This window comes from Acanthopagrus latus, chromosome 9 (genome assembly GCF_904848185.1).
Source record: "Acanthopagrus latus isolate v.2019 chromosome 9, fAcaLat1.1, whole genome shotgun sequence".
Lineage (NCBI taxonomy): Eukaryota > Metazoa > Chordata > Actinopteri > Spariformes > Sparidae > Acanthopagrus > Acanthopagrus latus.
In genome coordinates, this window is record NC_051047.1 from 20,141,308 (window position 1) to 20,161,210 (window position 19,903).

A 19,903-nucleotide genomic window follows, 5' to 3' on the forward strand; every position below is an offset into this window, starting at 1 on the left:
TAAAGTTTCATAATATTGTAAATATTTTCTGAGTTCGAATTTCTTCTCCAAAACTACGTGATGCCCCTTTAAATCATATCCCACACATATCAGACATAAATCTGACAGCTAAAGCTTTGGCATCAGTATATGAGGCCCTTTATCTGTTTATGTGTGTTTGTTGAGAAAAAAGCAAGAGATGAAAACTGTAGCAGGCCTGCAGGGTTTCTTGTTTTGCTTCCAAATTTACCTCTAAATCTCCTCATTTGAAAAACAAAAATAAAATAAATAAATGTGTAGGAGCTGGATGCTGAGTAAACAAAAGGCAATCTCGTTCCAGAAGGAAGGCTCCATCACGCTCAACTGTGTGAAATTCATTCATGTGAATGATGCAAAGGCTGTGACAGCAGTGGAAATCGGGGCTCTTATGTTTGCGTCGTGATCTCATCCTGTAATCATCCGGTCCTGCCGCCATAGATGAAAATATAGAGGGAGGTTGAAGGAGAGGGAGATGTAGAGCCTATTTACTCCTGCGTAATTAATACTAATTAGACTCTAATGTCTATAAATTGATCTCAACGACCAGGACGTGTATTAATATGTGATTCCAGTGACGCAGAATAGACTTGAAGAGCAGAGGAGAGGATGAGAGGGAAGCAGACGGAGGGCGGAGAGGTTAAGAGTGAGGAAGAAACCGTACTGAACGGAAAAGGAAGGAGGAAGAAAAGAAGGTGGAAGAGGAAAAAAAATAGGGAGAAAGGAGAATAGAGAGCACTGGAGATGATGCAGAGAGAGAGAGAAAGAGAGAGAGAGGGATGACAGAGTGCTGACATCAGAGGGCCAGCAGTCCCTCCACATCACTCAGCCTTCATGGAAAATCAATTCTCCGTGGCATGGACGATGGTGTCAACAGCGGGCAGGACCAGCAGCTCTATAGCCTCGCCTCGACCATTAACATTAACAGACAGAGTGGTAATAGCACTCTTCAGGTATTATTACAGTCTCTCTGATCTTCAGATGGGGCTTTGGGCCGGGCTCCAGAGAACGATGCTCAATACTAGTAAAGGAATGACAAACTTTTAGAGGTCATTTTGTGGAAAATCTGGGGTAAACACCAAATTCTAATCAAATGTGTCAATATTGAATGGAACCGCGTGCCCTATGTTGCTCACGTTCAAGCAAAAATGTATATTTGTGATGTTGCAAGGACATAAAAGTTTTTGTAATGTACACAATAGTTTTGTGAATCGCACATGGCCACATTATTTGGTGGTTCACTCAAAAAATGACAGACTGTATCGGAAGAAATCTAGACACATTGTAAACTAGCCTCACAAGCAGCTCTGTAAGGCTGCCCTTGTGCGCACTTGCATGCTAACATGCTCTCAATGACGGCACTGTTTTTACATGGCGGCCATCAGTTCGGGCTGCTCAGATGTTGCGCTGCTGTTTTCCAGATTTAACGTGGGTTGCCTTCGGTCAGACAGCAGTTTAGGTTAGCATTCAGCCACCTCCTAGCTTATGGTACCATCTATTATTGTGACACAGTATAAGAGGAAAGGTTTAACATTTATACTTAAAGCATCATTGCACATCTTGTACATTTTTATATGAGCTTAAAAGTAAAACACATTAGATTTAATCAGGCAATAATGTTAACTAGGAAGTGGTTAAATGCTAATGTTAGCTAATGTTTTCTTTTTCTTCTCAGTTGCTGATCAACCAGGAAGCATGAATTTATAACAATTTACCAGTTTCCCTTCATCTATATGACTTGACACCTTGACCACTGCAGTGTGACATTTGAGCACCCCACCCTGAGTGTGACACCAGAGGAAAATAGCCATCATGTGAATAGGGTCTATTCAAGTTTAGCAAGCCAAGGTGCAAAAAATGCACCTAATTTCCATAAACTATGAAGTAATTAAATAAGTGGTGGTGAAGGAAAGGTCACGGGATGGCCAAAAAATTATTAGGATACAATCAGAGGTCAAGGAATTTAACCCAAAACCAAATTGTAAATCTCAGTGTAATGCTGGAAGAAGTCAGAGGGTTACGACAAATTCTATCACAATCTATGAAAAAAATATGTGGAGATGGTGGAGAGGTATTTCAGTCCGGAAAGACGTCGACCGACTGACTGACCATCTTGAAAGCTTCGTGTTTAGCATGTCTGAAAATCAAAGCTCAAGACAGAAAAAGGAAAATTCTGCGGTTCTACAGCTTTGCCTGCCTATTTATAGTGCTTCCTGAAGTTGAATGTAATCTTGGTCATATCACTGTGTCCCTCGCAGAAAAAATAGACCAAGTTTGGCCAGAGGCTATTAACTTGTCATTTCGGAGACCGAAATGTCCTCTTCTTCGAGTGGGTTGAAAGAGGTGGCGGGGTCAAGTCATTTATGAGCTTTCTTTGGACTGCTCGGGACGAACTTTCCCACCCATGACAGTACTGAAACCACACATCTGTGTGATACTGTGCTGTAAATATATCGACTTTATTTAGTCTGATTGGATACGCCTCTGTGGAAGTTCCATTGGGGTACAACAGAGGGTGAAAAGCCGTGTCTTTGCCTGATTGTTTAGCTTCACAGCACCTCATGCGTCTGAGATTCATGTGTTGTCATGTGCTCGCACGGGTCGCGTTGGGGGAAAACCCAGTCCGACATTAAAAAATCTGAAGCAGCAAGACACGCAGACGTGATTAATCTCTCGTCAGCATGCCAAAATCCTGCAGGTGATTTTAAACTTCCGATGAACCTACCCCAAACATGAATGTGATTTTTTCATCCCACTTGAGACGTGTAGCTGACGGTAGGTCTAGCTTGATCAACATACACCTGCACTCTCCGCTATAGATGGATATGTTACAGTCGTCCCTCCGCCATACCACCGCTGTGCTGATAGCTTCACTTCCCTTCGTGATGGAGCCATTCGTTAAAGTGACACAAGCGATCGGAGCACCGCGGACCTGGGACCTGTGTGTGTGTGTGTTGCGATGATAACGCTGTATGTTACTTTGGTAATAAAATGATTGAAGAGTCGGTGCATGCTCAGGTTCCGTAGAGAGCACAGGCATCACAAAGCCGGCAACCGACATGCATCTATCCTTGTATGTGCGCCACGTGTACATGTGTGGCGGAGACAGTATTGTGACAGCTTAGTGCTCCCCGCTGTGTACATGTGTACGCAGAAGATCCTCTTTGTGTCAGCGCTGCCTCGCTTTGTGTGTGTTCTGCACAACAACTGGAGGGGGAAAAAAAAAAAAAAAAACCTCGATTGATTCCAAAAATCTGCTGCTGCAGAAAGATAAACATGTCGTGCAACACAGATAATTAACACGTGACATCCCGGTCTTTTATCAGCGAACTCTGAACCCAGGAAGTGAGCTTAGGAGGATGACTTTCTCACAGCGGGCGGCAGGGTTAGCCGAGCGGAGCGGTGCAAGGTTTTGCAACGAGGAGTCGGGCCCCTGCGAAACAGCTGCACACAGCTGGAGGCCAGTTTTTTGGGTTTTTTTTTTTTTCCCGGTAACAGAGAGGGAGGAGGGAGAGAGAGAAGATAGGGAGGGATGAGGCCACGGAACAGGCTTCAAAGGGAGGAGACATCACTACATGGGGGGGGACGGGATGTGAGCCACCATCATGCTCCTTTTCCAAAGTAAATAAATAAATAAATATCAATTAGGTGGGATTCCATCAGCTGTATTTAAGTGAACAAACGTGCTTTAGGAATACAGACGTAACGAAAAAAAAACTGTAGAAAACTCCAGTGTATGTCGGTCACTTTCATTTGTTAACCATCTTCACCATTTCTTTGTGCAAGCAATTGTTTTCAGAAAATTGTGCCAAAATTGTCCATTTAATAGAGTGCCGGGGACGGGTTCCCAGCATCCCCAGCGTGAACGATGGGGACGCTGACTCATGAGTCATCACGGAGGGAATGTTTGACACGTAATTCAAACAATAAAAGCGTCTGAAAATCTGTCTTCAAGGCAGCATGTTTCGCAAATTAAATGAATGACTAGCGTCTGTTTTCGCTCTTTTTTTCCCCTCACTCTGGTGTGTGTGTGTTGTGTGAGCGCAGTTTTTTAACAGACGGTTTGGCCCGCGGAGTGTTATTTACTCGAATAAAATACAAGCTGAAAACCACAGTAAGAAAACTGTCAATGATGGTTCTGTGACAACCAAGCCCACGTAGAAAACAGCTCCAGTGTCAAAAAAGTCTGGTAAAAAAAAAAAAAAAAGGCAGCTGTATTTGGGATGATTGCATATTAGACCCCTGTTCAAAACAGGGAAATGAATTTTACACATCATGACTTTGTTTTCTCATTATCATTACTCCCCAAGTGGAACCATGCTTTCTGTATCAGCGGCAGCTAGGGGAGCGCGTTTCAACAGCAAGTTGCCAAGCGAGATGATGAATGGTGCTGCTTAATCTGCTCCAGCGTTGTTGCATTATTGTGTGCCACTGTTCCAAAAGTTCTTATCTGCTTGGACAGGGCTGCCATAGGCATCATACTGCCAGCACACCTGACTTCTCTCCTCCTCTATGTGGCCTCTCTACCTCCTCCCTCTTCCACCCCTCCCCGTCTTTCCCATCACCCCGGTGGCTTCGGTACCATGGAGGTTTTGGTTTGTTTTTTGTTTTTTTTAAAGACGAAAATAAGACAGAACTGGTGGCGTTGTCAAACATACTGTGTTCATTGTTTCCTGAATTGGGGAGGGCAACGTCCTGTTTTCTCTCCCCGTGCACATCTGCCTGGGAACATCTGGACAGTGTCGGCCTTTCAACATCGAGCAGAGCGACCATCACTCTCTCCCCGTCTGACACATCTCATCTCCTCCCAGCCAGCCAAAAAGAAAAGAAAAGAAAAGAAAAAAAAAACGTACACTGATATTCCACATTAAAATCAGACAACAAATTGACTTTAACTACGGATGATCGGAAACAAAATGCTTTATTAGATGTGGCGGTGGGGAGATGGGAGGAGAGGAGGAGGCAGCTGGGTGCAGAGGATTAGAAACAGAGGTTGATAAATTGGAAGCTGGTTAACAGATGTGGGAGAGTTTGTGGACAGACTGTAGTAGGTCCACTATAGAGAGGTAGAGTCTTTCATTAAATGCATCTTGTTTTCAGTCCTGTAACTAGACAGAAGTGTGTAATTGGAGCAACTGGGCAAAACCTTCAAGTAATGTCAAGTAACATTAAAAACTGTAAAAGTTCTTAATTTCCACAGTGGGCACAAATAGGAACAATGGGTATGATGTAACAGAGAGATTGGTGATGGTAAATGGGAAAGTTTAAGTTTCTGAAAACATTCACCCCCATTCAAACCACTATGATCTGTTGAAGCATCCAGCGGGTTGAAATGGACCTAATTGCTAAACGTGGCTTAATATTAATGGTGCAATAAGTAACAATTAGCCACCTTGATATGATACCTTCATATTAAAAAACAAATAGGGGCAGCATATCACCAGAATGACTGCTAACTGCTGCAAATGATTCAAACTATACAACTATGATCTGTAGCATCTGTTAGCTCATTTAGCACCGAAAATCTCTTTTTCTCAGTTGTCCAAAGCTCCTGTGCTAGTGGTGTAAACACCAAAACTCCCCTGGCTGTCCAGTTAACTGCTGCACGCTATTCAAACTACACATCTATGCTCTGTAGCTATTTTTAGCTTGTTAGCTCAGTTAGCCATGCGGCCAGCTGGACAGCCAGGGGAGGGTTGGTGTTTACACAGCTTGCCCAGGAGCTTTGGACCACTGGGAGAAAGAGATTTTCAGGGTCAGGGCTAGCTTGTTAGCATGCTAACTGCAGTAGATAGGTCTTCAGCACAATACAGAGATGTCTCTTCACACTGTAGATAAACTGAGTTCAGTTTTAGGTGTTTTGAACTGTAATTCTTAAATACTGCACCATTAATGTACAGGAATATGTGTCTTTGACTCACTTTTACTCAACACTACTTTTTATTTTGTAATTCTTTCAATGAGATATTTGATATTAACCATACATTTCCCGTTGATCTTATTTAATTTTATTTTCTAACTACAAGTGTATGTTGATCTCTTTATTTGACTTCATGTCCTGGATATGGAATGATAAATTACTTTGTAGGCTCATTGTTCAATTCAAACACAAGCATCGACATCTTGTTATACTTAATAGTGAAGACTTATAAATGTGGCTATGAATGACCTCTCTATGGACTCCCTCTCTGTTCAGGTTCATTGACCTGTGAACTCAGTGATTTGAAACACCTGTCCCGTACACTATATATGTCAGCCGAATGATTGCTGGCTTTTATCCCGTAGAAGGCAGGATGTGCCAAAAGATTGATCTGTGGAATGTATAATAAAAAAAAGAGAGAGATGACATCTGAGTTATGAGTGGTTGACTTGATCTTTTCAACATATGGAAATATGCTTACAGTTAGAAGAGAAGCCCAAAAAATTATTTGCCAGCGCGCAACACGGTGACGGGATGCAATGAAAACACAGGAGCAGCTCTATCATTGTCCATTTTTTGGAAAATATTTTGCCAATATTTATTATAAAAATATAAATGTTTCCACTACAAATCATTTTACATTAGTAGACAAGGCCATCTACATTTGCACACGTAAACTCTCACACAGACACACGGGTCAGTCTTGAGACAGAAGATGAGGGATAGGGGGCATAACAGTATTGCTCTCTCAGATGTCCCAGGTTTATAAAGTAAGTCAAAAAACCAAAAACACAGATAGCACTGACACATAATTTACTGTATGCTACAGAAAAAACAAACAAAAAAAACATCATCATTGCGCTGTATAATGTTAACAAATAAATAATAATGTAATCATAATTGCCTTTTTTATTGTAGAAAAGAAAAAAAACAGAGCAGACATATAATTCAAAATAAGATAAAATATAATACAGATGATTTTTGTCTCTTTTTTTTAATTAAAAATGTTGCACAATTTTTTTTATTTATTCTTTTATACATACAAACATTTGTACAAAGAAGGATGGCCATGTACATATAGTGGGATCTGTAGCGCTAGTTGCTATCATTACGATGGTTTTACAGTATGTACATGCTAATTAGAAACGCATAGCAGCAACAGCAGCATCCACAGGTAAGACCGAGTAACAGAGGACCGACTGACACGATGGACAGGGCCGGGGTTCCCAAAAGCACCGAAAATCACCTTTGTCCATTAGCCAAGGCAATAAAACGTCCAGTCAAAGTGCTCAAATAGTTTTGTACTACGGTAAGTGCTCTGAAGAAGCTTAAAGATATTACCCATCCGACAGCGCAAAGTACCAAAGTGCCAGTTTAGAAATACTGGGTAAATGTTGCACTGAAGGAATCGGCCGGGTGACGTCAAACATCTTTAAGTCTTCACAGTACAAAGATCATCTCCGTTTTTTTTAAGGTGCCTTTAGGAAATCCCACCCTGGACATACAGTATGATGTACTAGGATACAGAAAGCAGTCATTTTCTGGAAGTGTTGCATCTCTTTCAGGGCATTTTCACACCTTGTTAGTTTAGGGCAGTGATAAAAACCCCCACCCCACCCGCAAAAAAACAGACAAATAAATCAAAACTGGAGCTTTTCGCTCAGTGATCCCACGACGATCCAACCCAACGAGAGGAGGCACTCTACTTTTTGCATTAAACACACGAGCATTTATGGATTAATGGCTAATTAGCATTTTTTGTTAATAAGTTATTCTGTCCAAAGCAAAACAGACCTTTTTAAATGTTTCGTACGTGGAAAAACAGATCCCGTTCCTTAGAAGTGTCACTTGATGTGCAGGTTTGATGATGCTGACCAATCTTACCTGAAGAAAAAAACTCAAGTAAAAAAACAAAAAAAAAACAAAACTCACTTCTAGTTTTAAACACTTCCGCAACACAGCAAGAATTGTCTGAAGCCGGCGGCCTTAACGACACCGCTCCGTCTTATTCAAGTTCTTTTTTTTTCCTCTTTCCAATTTCCTTCTCACAGTTTCCTCTTTTTCTTGCCCCTCTGGGCTCTTCAGCCCTCTCTCGTTTCTCTCTTCCCCCCTTGTTCGAAGAAAGTAGCACAATTAACGTGTACATCCTGAGATTTCACACAAAAAAAGGGGCGTCGGGGTTGAAGGAACGGCGCTGGAACTGTACAACATCTGCTCAGAAGCACATAGAACATAGATGTCACCATAAAGAAAACTCTTGTGTGTGAAGTGTGTTATGGCCCCAGTACCTTTCGAAAAGCACGGCATTCAATACGTTGTACACGTGGCGGACTCATGGCTTCCATACGATGAGACTATTGAACTGATTATCATAATTATTGCTTTTTTTTTCTCTTTTTTTCAATGTGACATGTCTACCGAATGCAAATGCTATAGGTTAGAGCTACGGAGTAAGACGGCTCGGTTATTGTCTAGGTGTGTGTCCGTACGGGCTCCTTCATGGATAGAGACGATAAATGTAGGTAGTTACAAACAAAATCTCACGCCTCGAGACCTCATTAGTCCAGGAAGGGGTCCACATCCTGGGGCGAGCTGCTGCTGTCGGCCGTGCTCCTCTACACAAGGCATCTCAGCTGTTTCACCGCCTCGTTCCACAGGCGCGGTGGGAGGAGACTGTGAGCATGCCCGTCCCCCCCTTTTTCGTTTTTTTTTTTTTTTTCAAAACCGTAAAGGGAAGGCTGTGCAATCCAGCTGAGCCAGCATTGGAGAGCTCCGGCTTTATGTTAGTCCAGTCCTTGCCCTGTATCCTAGTCCAGTCCAAGTTTCTCTCTCCGGCCAGGTCTCTCTGACCTCCTTGGCTTTTTCGCTTTTTCTACCCTCTTTTTTGTCTGTAAGGCATCTGAACTTGGGCATGAAGGGACGGAGGGCTGAAGAGTCAGCTGGCAGCGCCGCACCGAGCTCCTCCTCTGTCAGGACGCAATATCGTCTCTCACCGAAAACAATGGAAGCCCTCGTTTTAATCATATTTTTCCATCCGTTTCCTGTTGAAATACGAAGCCACCGTGTTAGACTGTGATTAGCAAACCACACCGACAGACAGGTCTCCTGTGTTCTCATTCGTCAGGGTTCATTTGTCTTAAACAGGTACCGGGCCGTTCTTGGTGTGGGAATCTAGGGCTTTGAGGCTGCTCACGATCTTCTTCTGCGGTCCAACGATAGTCACTCCAACTTTTTTCAGATCCCTGAGAGAGCGGAGAGAGGAGTGGGACCGGACATGTGATGGAGGGAAAGATGGGGAGAAAAAAAAGATGGGGAAAGATGCGCATTAGTGTTGGCGGATGTGACACCCATGTGACATTTAATGACATGCTCCCAGCACTGCTCCCCTGCATCTGTCAGTCACAAAGGACTGCATTTCCCAGAAGGCCACTGGGCTGCCACATCTCTTGAGGTGGTATAAGAGGGGGGAGGGGTGTTGCCTCCACTCTCCCATCACTAACGGAAACAGAGGTGGGCCTATGGGGCTCCACTGACAGCTGCTATTATGACCCTGTCAGTGGAGGAAACAGGGCCATGGTGGCATAAGAGACCTAGTTTCCTACATCGCATTGAAGTGGGACTAGTATGTGGACAGGAGCAGCACTGGTACATGTGTAGCATACAACGCTCTCATTCAAAGGAATCTGTTAACTTGTTAAAACATCGTAGAAGCCCATAAACGATTAGTCACATGCATTCAAGTGTAAGAAAAGACCATTTGTGTAGCTACAGCGTCAGTTTCACGTGTGTTATGACTGACTACACGCAGCAGTTAGTCAGCTCATTGAAACATCCAAGTCCTTTTTGAAATATACAGAAACAACAACCTGGAAAAATAACTTCAGAGATTAGAGTACACAAGAAGTCACGGCACACGTTAAGGCTCATCTCTTCTGCCCATCTAGTAGCAACAACAATAGTATTAGTAGAAGCAGCAGTGTTGCGGTGGTGGTGTTACCGAGACATTTTAGTGTCGTGGTAAAGTTCATATTATTCAGATGCAAGCAGAGCGTGTTGTTCTCCAGAGCAGCCCGAGAAGCAGACATTTAGAAAACGTCTTGACCAGCAAGAAAACTGAAAGCGATAAGAATCACAGCGTTGCTTCACTTGATGCTACTATGTAAAGGGATGGTTTACTCAAATTATGTTATGTTTTAAATGCAAACGAAACAATTTGTTGTGTATTTTCCATGAAGTTTACCATTAAAAAACAAAAAAACAAAAGAGGTTTTGACTTAAACAGTATGCCACTAAAAGACAATAGCATTGGGACATTTTTGTCGCCACAGCTATTAAGCACAGGTTAATAAATTACGAGCTTTAAGGTCTAATATTTTCATTGGTAAAACTCTGTCATGCTAGTTTGTACTTCAGAATGTTCCAAATCTTTTGCTGTCTTAAGATTGACCTCATTTCTGATATAGACCAACAACATTATTTGAAGGTCTCCAAATATATCTGGTTGGAAACACAACTACTAAAATATCACTTACAGTTGCAATATGTAAGAATGTGTTTAAAACCCAAATTATCAAGAGAATGTGAATAAATAACAGTTAGCATGTTAACTAGCTACACCCTAGCCACTGTTGTACTGCGGGAGATGCTAGTCTGATCATAAACAATGCCAACACTACCCCGGTGCTCATTAGTTTCATGGTTAACTGAGCTTACAAGGTAACCACAGCTACAATTAACAGCAGCAACCAGTGTGACTTTAGGAGGTGTCCCATTCTTACATAAAGGACATTTTATCAACTAACTATCCCTTTAAAAGTCAGACAAGTGAGAGTCCAGTCAGTGGTTCTGGAGGTAGGTTAGTGATGGTTGTTCTTGGTCCTCCACCCACCATCCAGAGCCTGAGGAGGCGGAGAGGAGCTGGGCGTTAGAGAGTGGTGATTCCCATGGACGGCTCCCATTCTGGGCAAGTGGCTGGTGTGACGTGGACCTCCATCAGAACCACTCTACTGAGAAACAGCCAAGCCGGGCAAACATTAACACTTTCAACTGGTTGTTGTCAATATGTGCTTCCTCTAGAACGGTAGTTAAGGTACATTTTAAATGTGATAATGCAGACTTAATGATATAGATTTGACTTACCAATTCAAGAAAAACAAACAATGTTACAGACAGGAATGACAAATATGGTAGCACTATATAATAGCCAATAAATGGTAAATATAAAGATAATTCTACTTTAGTTAATCAATATTTAAGTGTTGTAACCATTTACATAACAATTGTAAAGGTTCCAAAACATAGGTTGCACTTTATAATAGCCATGTTTGTAGATGCACTAAAAAATATCAATCAACCATTTACAACATATTATACAAACTTTTCATGGTTTGTTGTGAAACGACTTTTAAATAGAGTTTAATTAACCATGAATGTACCATTTGTTAATAATGGTAACTGTAAAATGTTACCAAAAATACTCCTTAGACCTTTAAGTACCATGGAAAGTATCTGTAAGCAAAATATACGACCTCAAAAGATTCAGAAAATACAATATTTTGTGTCACTGGTGGACAGTAATTCTAACAAAAAGAATACATCTTAGTTAAAAACTGTTAAAAATAACAATAATGAGAAAGCTAAAAAAAAACCCAACAATTGCAATAGAGGTTGAGGTCATAACTAAGCCTTACTATGATTCAGTTTATATAATTGTGACTCTTTGCTTCTGGGATATGACCATTAATAATCTAAAGCCTTTAAAACCTGTTACTTTAAACTTTGGAGTGGAAAGGCATTTGAAAAGCAAACACAACAAGACATATCACAACATAAACCCGCGCCACAACAGTGTTAAGTTGTAACACATTGTAAATTCATGAGGAGGTGAACTTGGAGTCATGTGCAATAACATTGTTCTTGAGTTAATTCATTATAATACAAATCATATATCGCAATCCGTCATGTAGCCAAGTTTTGATATCTTGATAATTGTGGAGACCCTGAAAATAAATTGCCATTGTACTTTAGAAAACATGTAGCAACTCATCACTGTTGTCTCTTAATGCTGTTCTGCATCCAAGCAGTTGTGCTGCCATCAACAAAAGTTATGTTTTGCATTTTTGAGTCAATGTACTCGCCAGGAGTTGCTTGAAAATGAGTGTAAATTGACATTACCCTTCTCTTAATAAGATAAGCCTTTTTTTTAATATCAGGAGAGAGTGTCCTGAATCATGTCAGAAACACACAATGACAGAATAATTATAAACTGCTGCAACATGAAACACACGAGGTTCGGTTACGCATCATAATAACACAAAAACATCAGAAAGTTCCTTCCTAAAGAATGCCACAGTGTTAATTTAAAAGTGAGTTCTGGTGTTTTTTTCATAAACAGAAACCCATCAAATTTAACCACTGCATGACTTTATTATCACGCACGGGCACATGTGTCCAGGCTCAGGACCAAGTTCATCCACTTCCCTTAATCAAATACCTGACACGAACTTTGCATGCACCCTGTCCAGAGGAAGAAAAAAGTCCAAATGATGCAGTATTCCTCAGTCAATCCCTTCCATCCCATCTCGGGGAAAAAAAAAAAAAAGGACTTAAATTACTCCAGCAGATGAGTCAGCACACTGCAGCCAAGTATGATTACTGCTCCTCGGAGGTCAGAGCATCGCTGAGCCTTGTGCTGAATATCAAGGACTAGATTAAGACTGTACAAATCAATAGAGTGATCTATATTGAGCAATGCCCCGGTCTCAAGCCAAGTTTGTTAGCCTTGTAGCTGAGCAAGCCTTGGGTGCCTTAGCTTCAGCCTTCAGTGGATTAATACTGCAGTGATCCAATTTAGCATCAAGCTATGGAGACGCATCATAGACTAAGATGATTTCTTTAGCGCAAGGTTACTCCAGGGCAGTTTATCTGCTGTGTATTCTGTCGATACCTAATGTGCATTTCCATGTGGTGCAGTGTGGGCTCTTTTTTTTGTTTTGGAACATGTTGAATGAGGGGAACTTTTCAGTAATTAGAAACGTATTCAGTGAATGAATGGGACGAGAGATGTCAAGAGCAAAAATGTGTGTTTGTGTCGAGAATGACAAGCGGAAATCATCATTAAAAAGACTTTCGCAGCAGTGAGTCAACACTCTCAAGTAAAGCTGCATTTTGCTTCATGCTCCTCTGGTGTAAAGCGTCAGAGTTCCCTTTTCTCATTGAAGCTGTAAGATATGTGGTTCTACAGTAGGCGTCCATGTGAGAAGATTTAAACTCTCCTTTTCTTTACCCACATACACCATTTTTCACCTCATCTCGTACACATTGCTTCTTCTCCGCCCATCAGTAGAAACGGTTGGCGGTTTGGTAAGTTATTGACAGCAGTTACAGCTGACTGCAGCGCTGACCACTGCTACACCGCCCCCCCCTCGACCGCCCCGCCACTGCTGCCGTCACCACAGCGAACGGCCGCTTTGATCACAATGATTAGAAACGTCCAATTATTTACCCGGTCACATTCCACATCAATTAAAGCAGCAGCAGGTCCACAGAGGGAGGGAGGGAGAGAGAAGAGAGAGAGAGAAGAAGAAGACCGGGAAGTAGCTGCACTCTTATCTGTGAGTCTGGGGGAGGGCTTGTTTATCGGTTTAATCTCAGGATTTATTAACACTGTGCCGGGGATTCATAATTCATTTAAGTCGTTTTAAGTGCAGGACTGACCACGATCTGATCCACTACCTCAGACCCTTTAGTCAGCGTGGAGATCCCGTCAGCAGAGTCCCACTTTTTACTCCCTGTCTCCGTGCCTATAAAGTCCATTTCAAATAAAATGCCTCGGCCCGAGAATAACTTCACACCAAAAAGTTCCTCGCACTGCAGAACTGTACACACTCAACTGACATCCACTTTTTTTTTTTTTTTAACCAAAAACAACCAACGCATGGCCACATTAAGAGAATCAGCGGTGCCTAAACATAACCATATAAAAGTCCATGCATAAGAAAAACATCTGGGTGCTTCACATTTGCTACAAAACACATTTTGCCAACAGATTTGTCATGGAACAGATATAAAAAAAATGGTCTCAAATTAATACTGACGCCTTTATATGACCTATAAAAGCTAAATGGGACCATTAGAAGAAGATCAGTTATTTCTACATAGTTATTCTCAGTGTCTGTCATTGGGTTGGATTCCGACTCGTGGTTCGGGTGAGTCATAAACTCCTTTTTATGGCGGAGAGCTGAGAATGATTAGAGATACATCGCAGCTCGAGGAAAGAAGCTGCTCTGTAGCCCGGCCAGACTGCATCTTACAGCGTAACACTGTGTGTTGGCCTCGGTAGTTGGCGTTATATCTTGCTGTTAGCTTATGTATCATGATTACATTACAAGGGGATGTCGATTAACTTTAGCTCAACAGAGAGAACTCTGGATCTGTTCACTGTAGACAAAACATACTGTACGACCTGCAGCGTGCTCCCATTCAATGCGATTCCTCCAGATTTCCTCCCAAATAATTTTCTGACAGTTCTTGGCTTTGTGTTTTAACGTGTCACGGTATAGAGGAGTGCCATGCATACCTATTTGACAGCTTTGCCTTTATCTGCTCGTTCAAAGGCCCCCTCTCTCTGCTCTGCTTTTATCTTGTCAAGCCTTCCCCTCTCCTTCTCTCCCTCAATAGTTTCTCTCCCATATGGAACTTTCCTTTCTCTCTTTATCGCTCTGTCTTTTGACGCTCTCACCTTCTCCCTCTGTGGTCGTACTTGCAACATTGAGAGCGTGGCTAAAGGCCTGTCATTATGAATTACCATGACTCTCATCTGGACACCTTTGGTAAGGGCTCTATAGCTTTCTTTACTCTCTGAGAACAAGAGTGTGTGTGTGTGTGTGTGTTTGTGTGAGTATAAACTTCACCAAGAGCCTCTTCAAATTCCTGGGTCTTGCCACGGGTACTGGGGCCCTGTATACACTGCTGACATGAATAGCCAGAGAAGCTCAGTGTGTGTGTGTGTGTGTGTATCTGTGTGTGGTTGTCTTACTCTGTGGAGGTCTTGGCCAGGGTGTCGCAGGAGCTATAGCTGACCCCAGAGAAGGCCTCCTTGCAGGGCAAAGTCCTCATTCCATCCATCCAGTCAGCCATCGTACCCACGGAGGGAACTTCTGAACTGCTCCTGTCCAACAACAAGTTGGCCGGCCTGAGAAGACACAGGCGGAGTATCGTTAAAGATTTTACAGGAACACGAAGGCAGAGGAATCAGATCATCAAGTGACACATCAAATCGTCAGTTCAAAACTGCTTTTTTTTCTGTCAGCCATCTCATTCATTGATGTCAAAGTCAATGCATAGTATGGAGTTTGTTCGGAACATATATGCCCCGTTCTTGTCAGTCACTCCCCCCCCCCCCCCCGGGGAAATCAAAGCCCGCAGGTGGACAGTATGAGGACAGGGCACCTGGAATGCTTTCTGAGCAGCAGCTTCAATGGCTGCAACGATTGCGACGTTGTTGCAAGCATATTTACAGCGGGCGGTGTAGCATACTCTGGCAGAAGCAGAGACGAGCAGGCAGCACCATCAGCACCGCCTTACTGTACGTTGCAGAGAGTTCCCCACTTCTTCATTCCTGTTCAAACCATTGATACTACTAATTGATTATTGCTGCTATACCTTTTGGCAGCAGTCAGTGTTTCATTTGAAGCTGGGTGAACAGATCTTTCATCACCGACTTGCCATCATTTGTGCACTGCTGACACTGAGTCACAGAGTCATGACGGGCTCCGGGGCTGAATACGTCATAATCATGTTCATCAGCACCACTTCTGAACTTGATCTACAACTCTTTCTGACTGATCATGTTAGATGTGAAGGTTCAACCACATCTTTTTTATTTCACTTGTACGCTTCATGAAAGGACCGAGAGGTCTCACTCCTCAGCACATTCTGTTACCAGTGCTGGAAAAAATGTAGTGTGTGTAATTCAGAATGTTTAAGACTTTTTTTTTAACGTTGTCTGGATTTTTTTTTTTTTTTCTGGTGAGGTTTATGATCTGCTGCTTTCTGTCGTTCCCCGTTTTTCCAGCACGACTGGTCTCCTGGCAATGCGAAAGGAGTGAATAAACAATTTTTAGTGGGTTACCTACATACTTTAAAAAAAACACATACATGATAATGTTGGTGTAAAAGTGGTATGATTTCTGTAGCTGTACAATGTTGGTGGTACGTTATAAAAACCTGAAACTGATTAAAGAAGGGAAACTAGAAGAGGAATGAATGGCGTGGAAGAAGATTAAATAATTGAATTTAAAACATGTTATACATTATAACATTATAAACGTGTATAAAATGCTTTAATCATATCAAACTCATACTTAGATTCATACATTTTTACATTTGCTGTGCTGGCACACCTATACATGACTAAACAAAAACCAGACGGCGCTCATCAGCGATCCCCACAAACTGTTACATACTGATATACACTGAACCTGCAAAGTGCCTTTGGGCTTTGAATACAGGGGGGAAATCAAACCGTCACAGAAAATATTTCCATAATATATTTAACATATTCACAGACAACTTTACTAACAAAAGCAGCATCGGTTTCCGTCTAATGTCATTACCGTTTTCCTGCTGTACATGTGCCATGCGGCGAAATGCAATTTTAGATTTGATTAGACCTGATGGCTTCAATTGGATCAAATCAAATTAAATGCACCGCGTTGGGCTTTAGAGTGCTCAGTCAACAGTAGAGGGTGAAGGAAAAGGCTGCGGGCTCTGCGCTGACTCGCTCTGATTGATGGTTGCCGAAGACGTTGGGGGGAAGAGGGGAGGAGGAAGTGCGAGAGAGGGAGACAGACGCACAGAGAGGAGCAGAGGGGAGCGGAGAAGACACTGAAGATTTATCAGCATCTGATCTCTGATGTCACCGCGGATGCGGTACACAAATGTGTCTCACTTTGTTCCCGTGAAACCTGATCGCATCGGGGCGAGAAGGAGGAAACCAGGCCAATAAAACACATCGGGGTCAGTCTGGGTCTCCCAACACAATGACCAATCAAGCGTAACGGATAACGCATTCTGTTTGTTTTATTGCTAAATTTGTGGGTAGTGTTCAAAAGTGGGCTGCAAACGCTCCCCTTTTGTTCTAAAGAAAGGCTGCACCTGCCTTGCAACAAAGACAAAGGCACCTACGTCAAGACTGGCACACACACACACACACACACACACACACACACACACACACACACACACACACACACGCACACAAATGCACACAAGGGAATTCAGTCTTGCAAACAAGGCAGGACAGAACAGGGAAAAGGGTAGTTCTCCCTGTGGGGATACTATTCATAGCCGTGTAAATAAACTCATTAGAATACCAGGAAGTCCACTTCTACATGACTGATTTGGATCGGCAGGTACGTTTGGAGCCAGTGTGCATCTTCATGTGTGAGAATCTGGGAAATATCACCTATGATTAGGTTATTAGCAATGTAATCCATTTGCAAGGATTGAAAAACTTGACTGAAACACTTTCTAGTACCAAGAAAAAAGGTTTAAGATATTTTTACAAAGTAGGTGCACTGGAATTAAAAATATTGTTTGTGAAATGATAAACTTGAATCAATCAGACATACGTGCATCTCCCTCAGAAGAAAGGTGGAGTGACAAAAGAGCTCTTATTTGCTGAATTTAACATCTACGCATGCTCTTATTGTGAAGAAGTGAGAAATAAAAAGTTCCCCAAGCACTCACAGGGGTAACTTTTTAACTTTAGTCACTTGTAGCACTGGAAAACTACAATATATGCTTCGTTCCCTTCATGTGGATGTCGTGTATTTTGACTTTGAGGCATAACACAATCAATAGATTATCACAGTAGAAAACCATCGAGCAACGTTGCCAAAAACACCATGCGAAGCTAACAAAGAGGTAAACAGAGGGAAGAGAAGCGAGATGACATCTCAAGCTGTGGCAGGAAAAAAGGGGAAAGGAAAAAAGATGCATTTGAGGCACTGGAGTGGGTGTTGTTACAATGATTGAGTCTTTTCCTGCCAGATCAGAGGTCTGTCAAAATTCTGAGGGCCCCCCAGGACCCCCTGGAGAGACTTGTTTGTAGGAAAAGAAGGGAATCGGGGATTGGGGGGTGCATGAGGGGAACAGAAGCTAGTGTGTGAATCTCCCTGAGAGGACAGTGGAGCTGTAAGTGACTATTTTTTTCAAGGCGGCATGAAGGAAAGCTTGAATGAATAGTTATGACTGACTTTTGCTGAAATGAATATTGGGACAAAAATATATTTATATCCACAATTTCTTAGATTCTCACTTTCGGGGCTGTCAGGATAAAACATTCATCTTTTTTGCAGGATTATTGATCCTCTCCTCTCCTGTACCCCTCTTGTTCAGTTTTTTTCTCCTCGGATCTCATCTTCCCCTTCATCCTCCTCCTTTCTTTTTCCCCTCTCCTGTCTCCTCGGAGAGATAAACTGCAAATGACCTTGTTTCCCCTCCCTTATCATTTTCTTTGTTTCCTTTGTTATAAGATCTTCAGCAACATCTCACAGCAACTCGAGAGACAAGATGATTGGAGAGGAAAACCGGGAAACAGAGGGAAGCGATGGAGAGGAAAATAAAGACAAAAGGAAGCATCTGTCTGAAGGCAGGGGGGGGTTTCAAAACCCCTCGTGGACTTAGCACCATATAAGAATGCAGAAAACACCCGCTCGAACAGAAGGAAGCATAAATACACCGGAGAAAGAATAAAGTTCTTCTCGTTTTCATTTCCCTTCCCCTTTTTTCTGCTCAATCTTTCATTCTTTTGACCTCTAAATAACCAGGGCTGTGTAGTCTCTTGTTTTTAGAGCTCTCTGGGGAGGAGCGAGGAGGATGAGGAGAGGAGCTTGAACAGATACATGTGGGCAGGACGGAGTGGGAGGAATTCAAGTCTCACTGTGTTAGTAGGACAATTCCCAGGATGTCACTGGTAGAGGTTAGACTGACGGTTCTGTACTGGACCGACGTTAGGACTCTGAGCCGAGACGTTGATGTGTCCATTCGCTGTCCTCTGCTGGCTGATGGATTTGATGCACGCCAAATCAATACTACTCAGGTGGTCCGAGGGAAGCTATTAACCCAAAACTAATCCAAGTGTAACATTTTGATTGGATTCCAGTCAGGCATGCACGGCTCTTACGCTGAACTCTTAATTCATCTCACTTGCCAACGTTTCAGTGAAGAGTTTTAGTTGTCATTAGGAGACAAAATATTGGCATTTGGGTGATTTCATTGAACGGTCCTGGACTCTAATCCTCTTTGTCGGCAATGCCAAAATACCAATCTTGTATCACCCATTCAGTTTTCAAGATCATTATTTCTTTTACTGGATGAAACGAAAAATAAGATAGAATAAGATGTTTTTGCTTTTTTTTCTCACCTGGCTGTGGCAAGAGTATGACTTCCCAACTGGTGGTCATGTTCAGAGCCATTTTTGACGGAAAGCAACGAAAGTAAGTGGCTAATACTAGCAGCCCAGTACTGAAAATCAATCAATCATATATTAACTACAACTCTTAACTACTAACTGTCTCTCTGTATTCATGCATTTGAACTGTATTCTTAGCACGCGCTGGAACAATGTCCCCAAATCATGAGACTATCGCCATTTTGAACATCCTTTGTCATACATATCTCAACTCAGGGGTTCTGTTTGTGTTATTCTACCGTTAATCTGATTGATTAAAGTTAGTAAGAGAAAGACAAATGGGCCATCCAAACACCTGCCAAGTATTTTTTGAAAGGACCTTTCCAAATAGTCACTTTCCTGTCTGGGCACTTTTGCATACATGTCTGCATTCTTTAGTACCCTAAACTGGTCTCCTTTCACTAATTGAAAACTTTCCTCCCATTTCCATTCCCAGTCCCAACCTGACCCTACAGGCCAAGATCCACACCAGCATAGACCTCCTTCTGTGG

At 42.3% G+C, this 19,903-nt stretch overlaps 1 protein-coding gene across 5 annotated transcripts in view; it reads right to left on the reverse strand.

Annotated features, from left to right (window-relative positions):
- Nucleotides 1–6,497: 6,497 nt before the first annotated feature.
- The window catches only part of epha3 (eph receptor A3), a 111,549-nt gene continuing 98,143 nt past the window's right edge, over nucleotides 6,498–19,903 (reverse strand). For 4 of the 5 annotated variants that reach the window (XM_037109943.1, XM_037109944.1, XM_037109946.1 and 1 more), the window contains 2 exons: nucleotides 14,973–15,128; nucleotides 6,498–9,177 (listed from right to left, as the gene is read on the reverse strand). In XM_037109943.1, the coding sequence (XP_036965838.1) occupies nucleotides 9,072–9,177; nucleotides 14,973–15,128 (262 nt within the window). In that variant the 3' untranslated portion in view covers nucleotides 6,498–9,071. Of the gene's footprint in view, nucleotides 9,178–10,823; nucleotides 10,942–14,972; nucleotides 15,129–19,903 lie in introns of all 5 variants that reach the window. The other variant, XM_037109945.1, reaches the window with a different exon arrangement.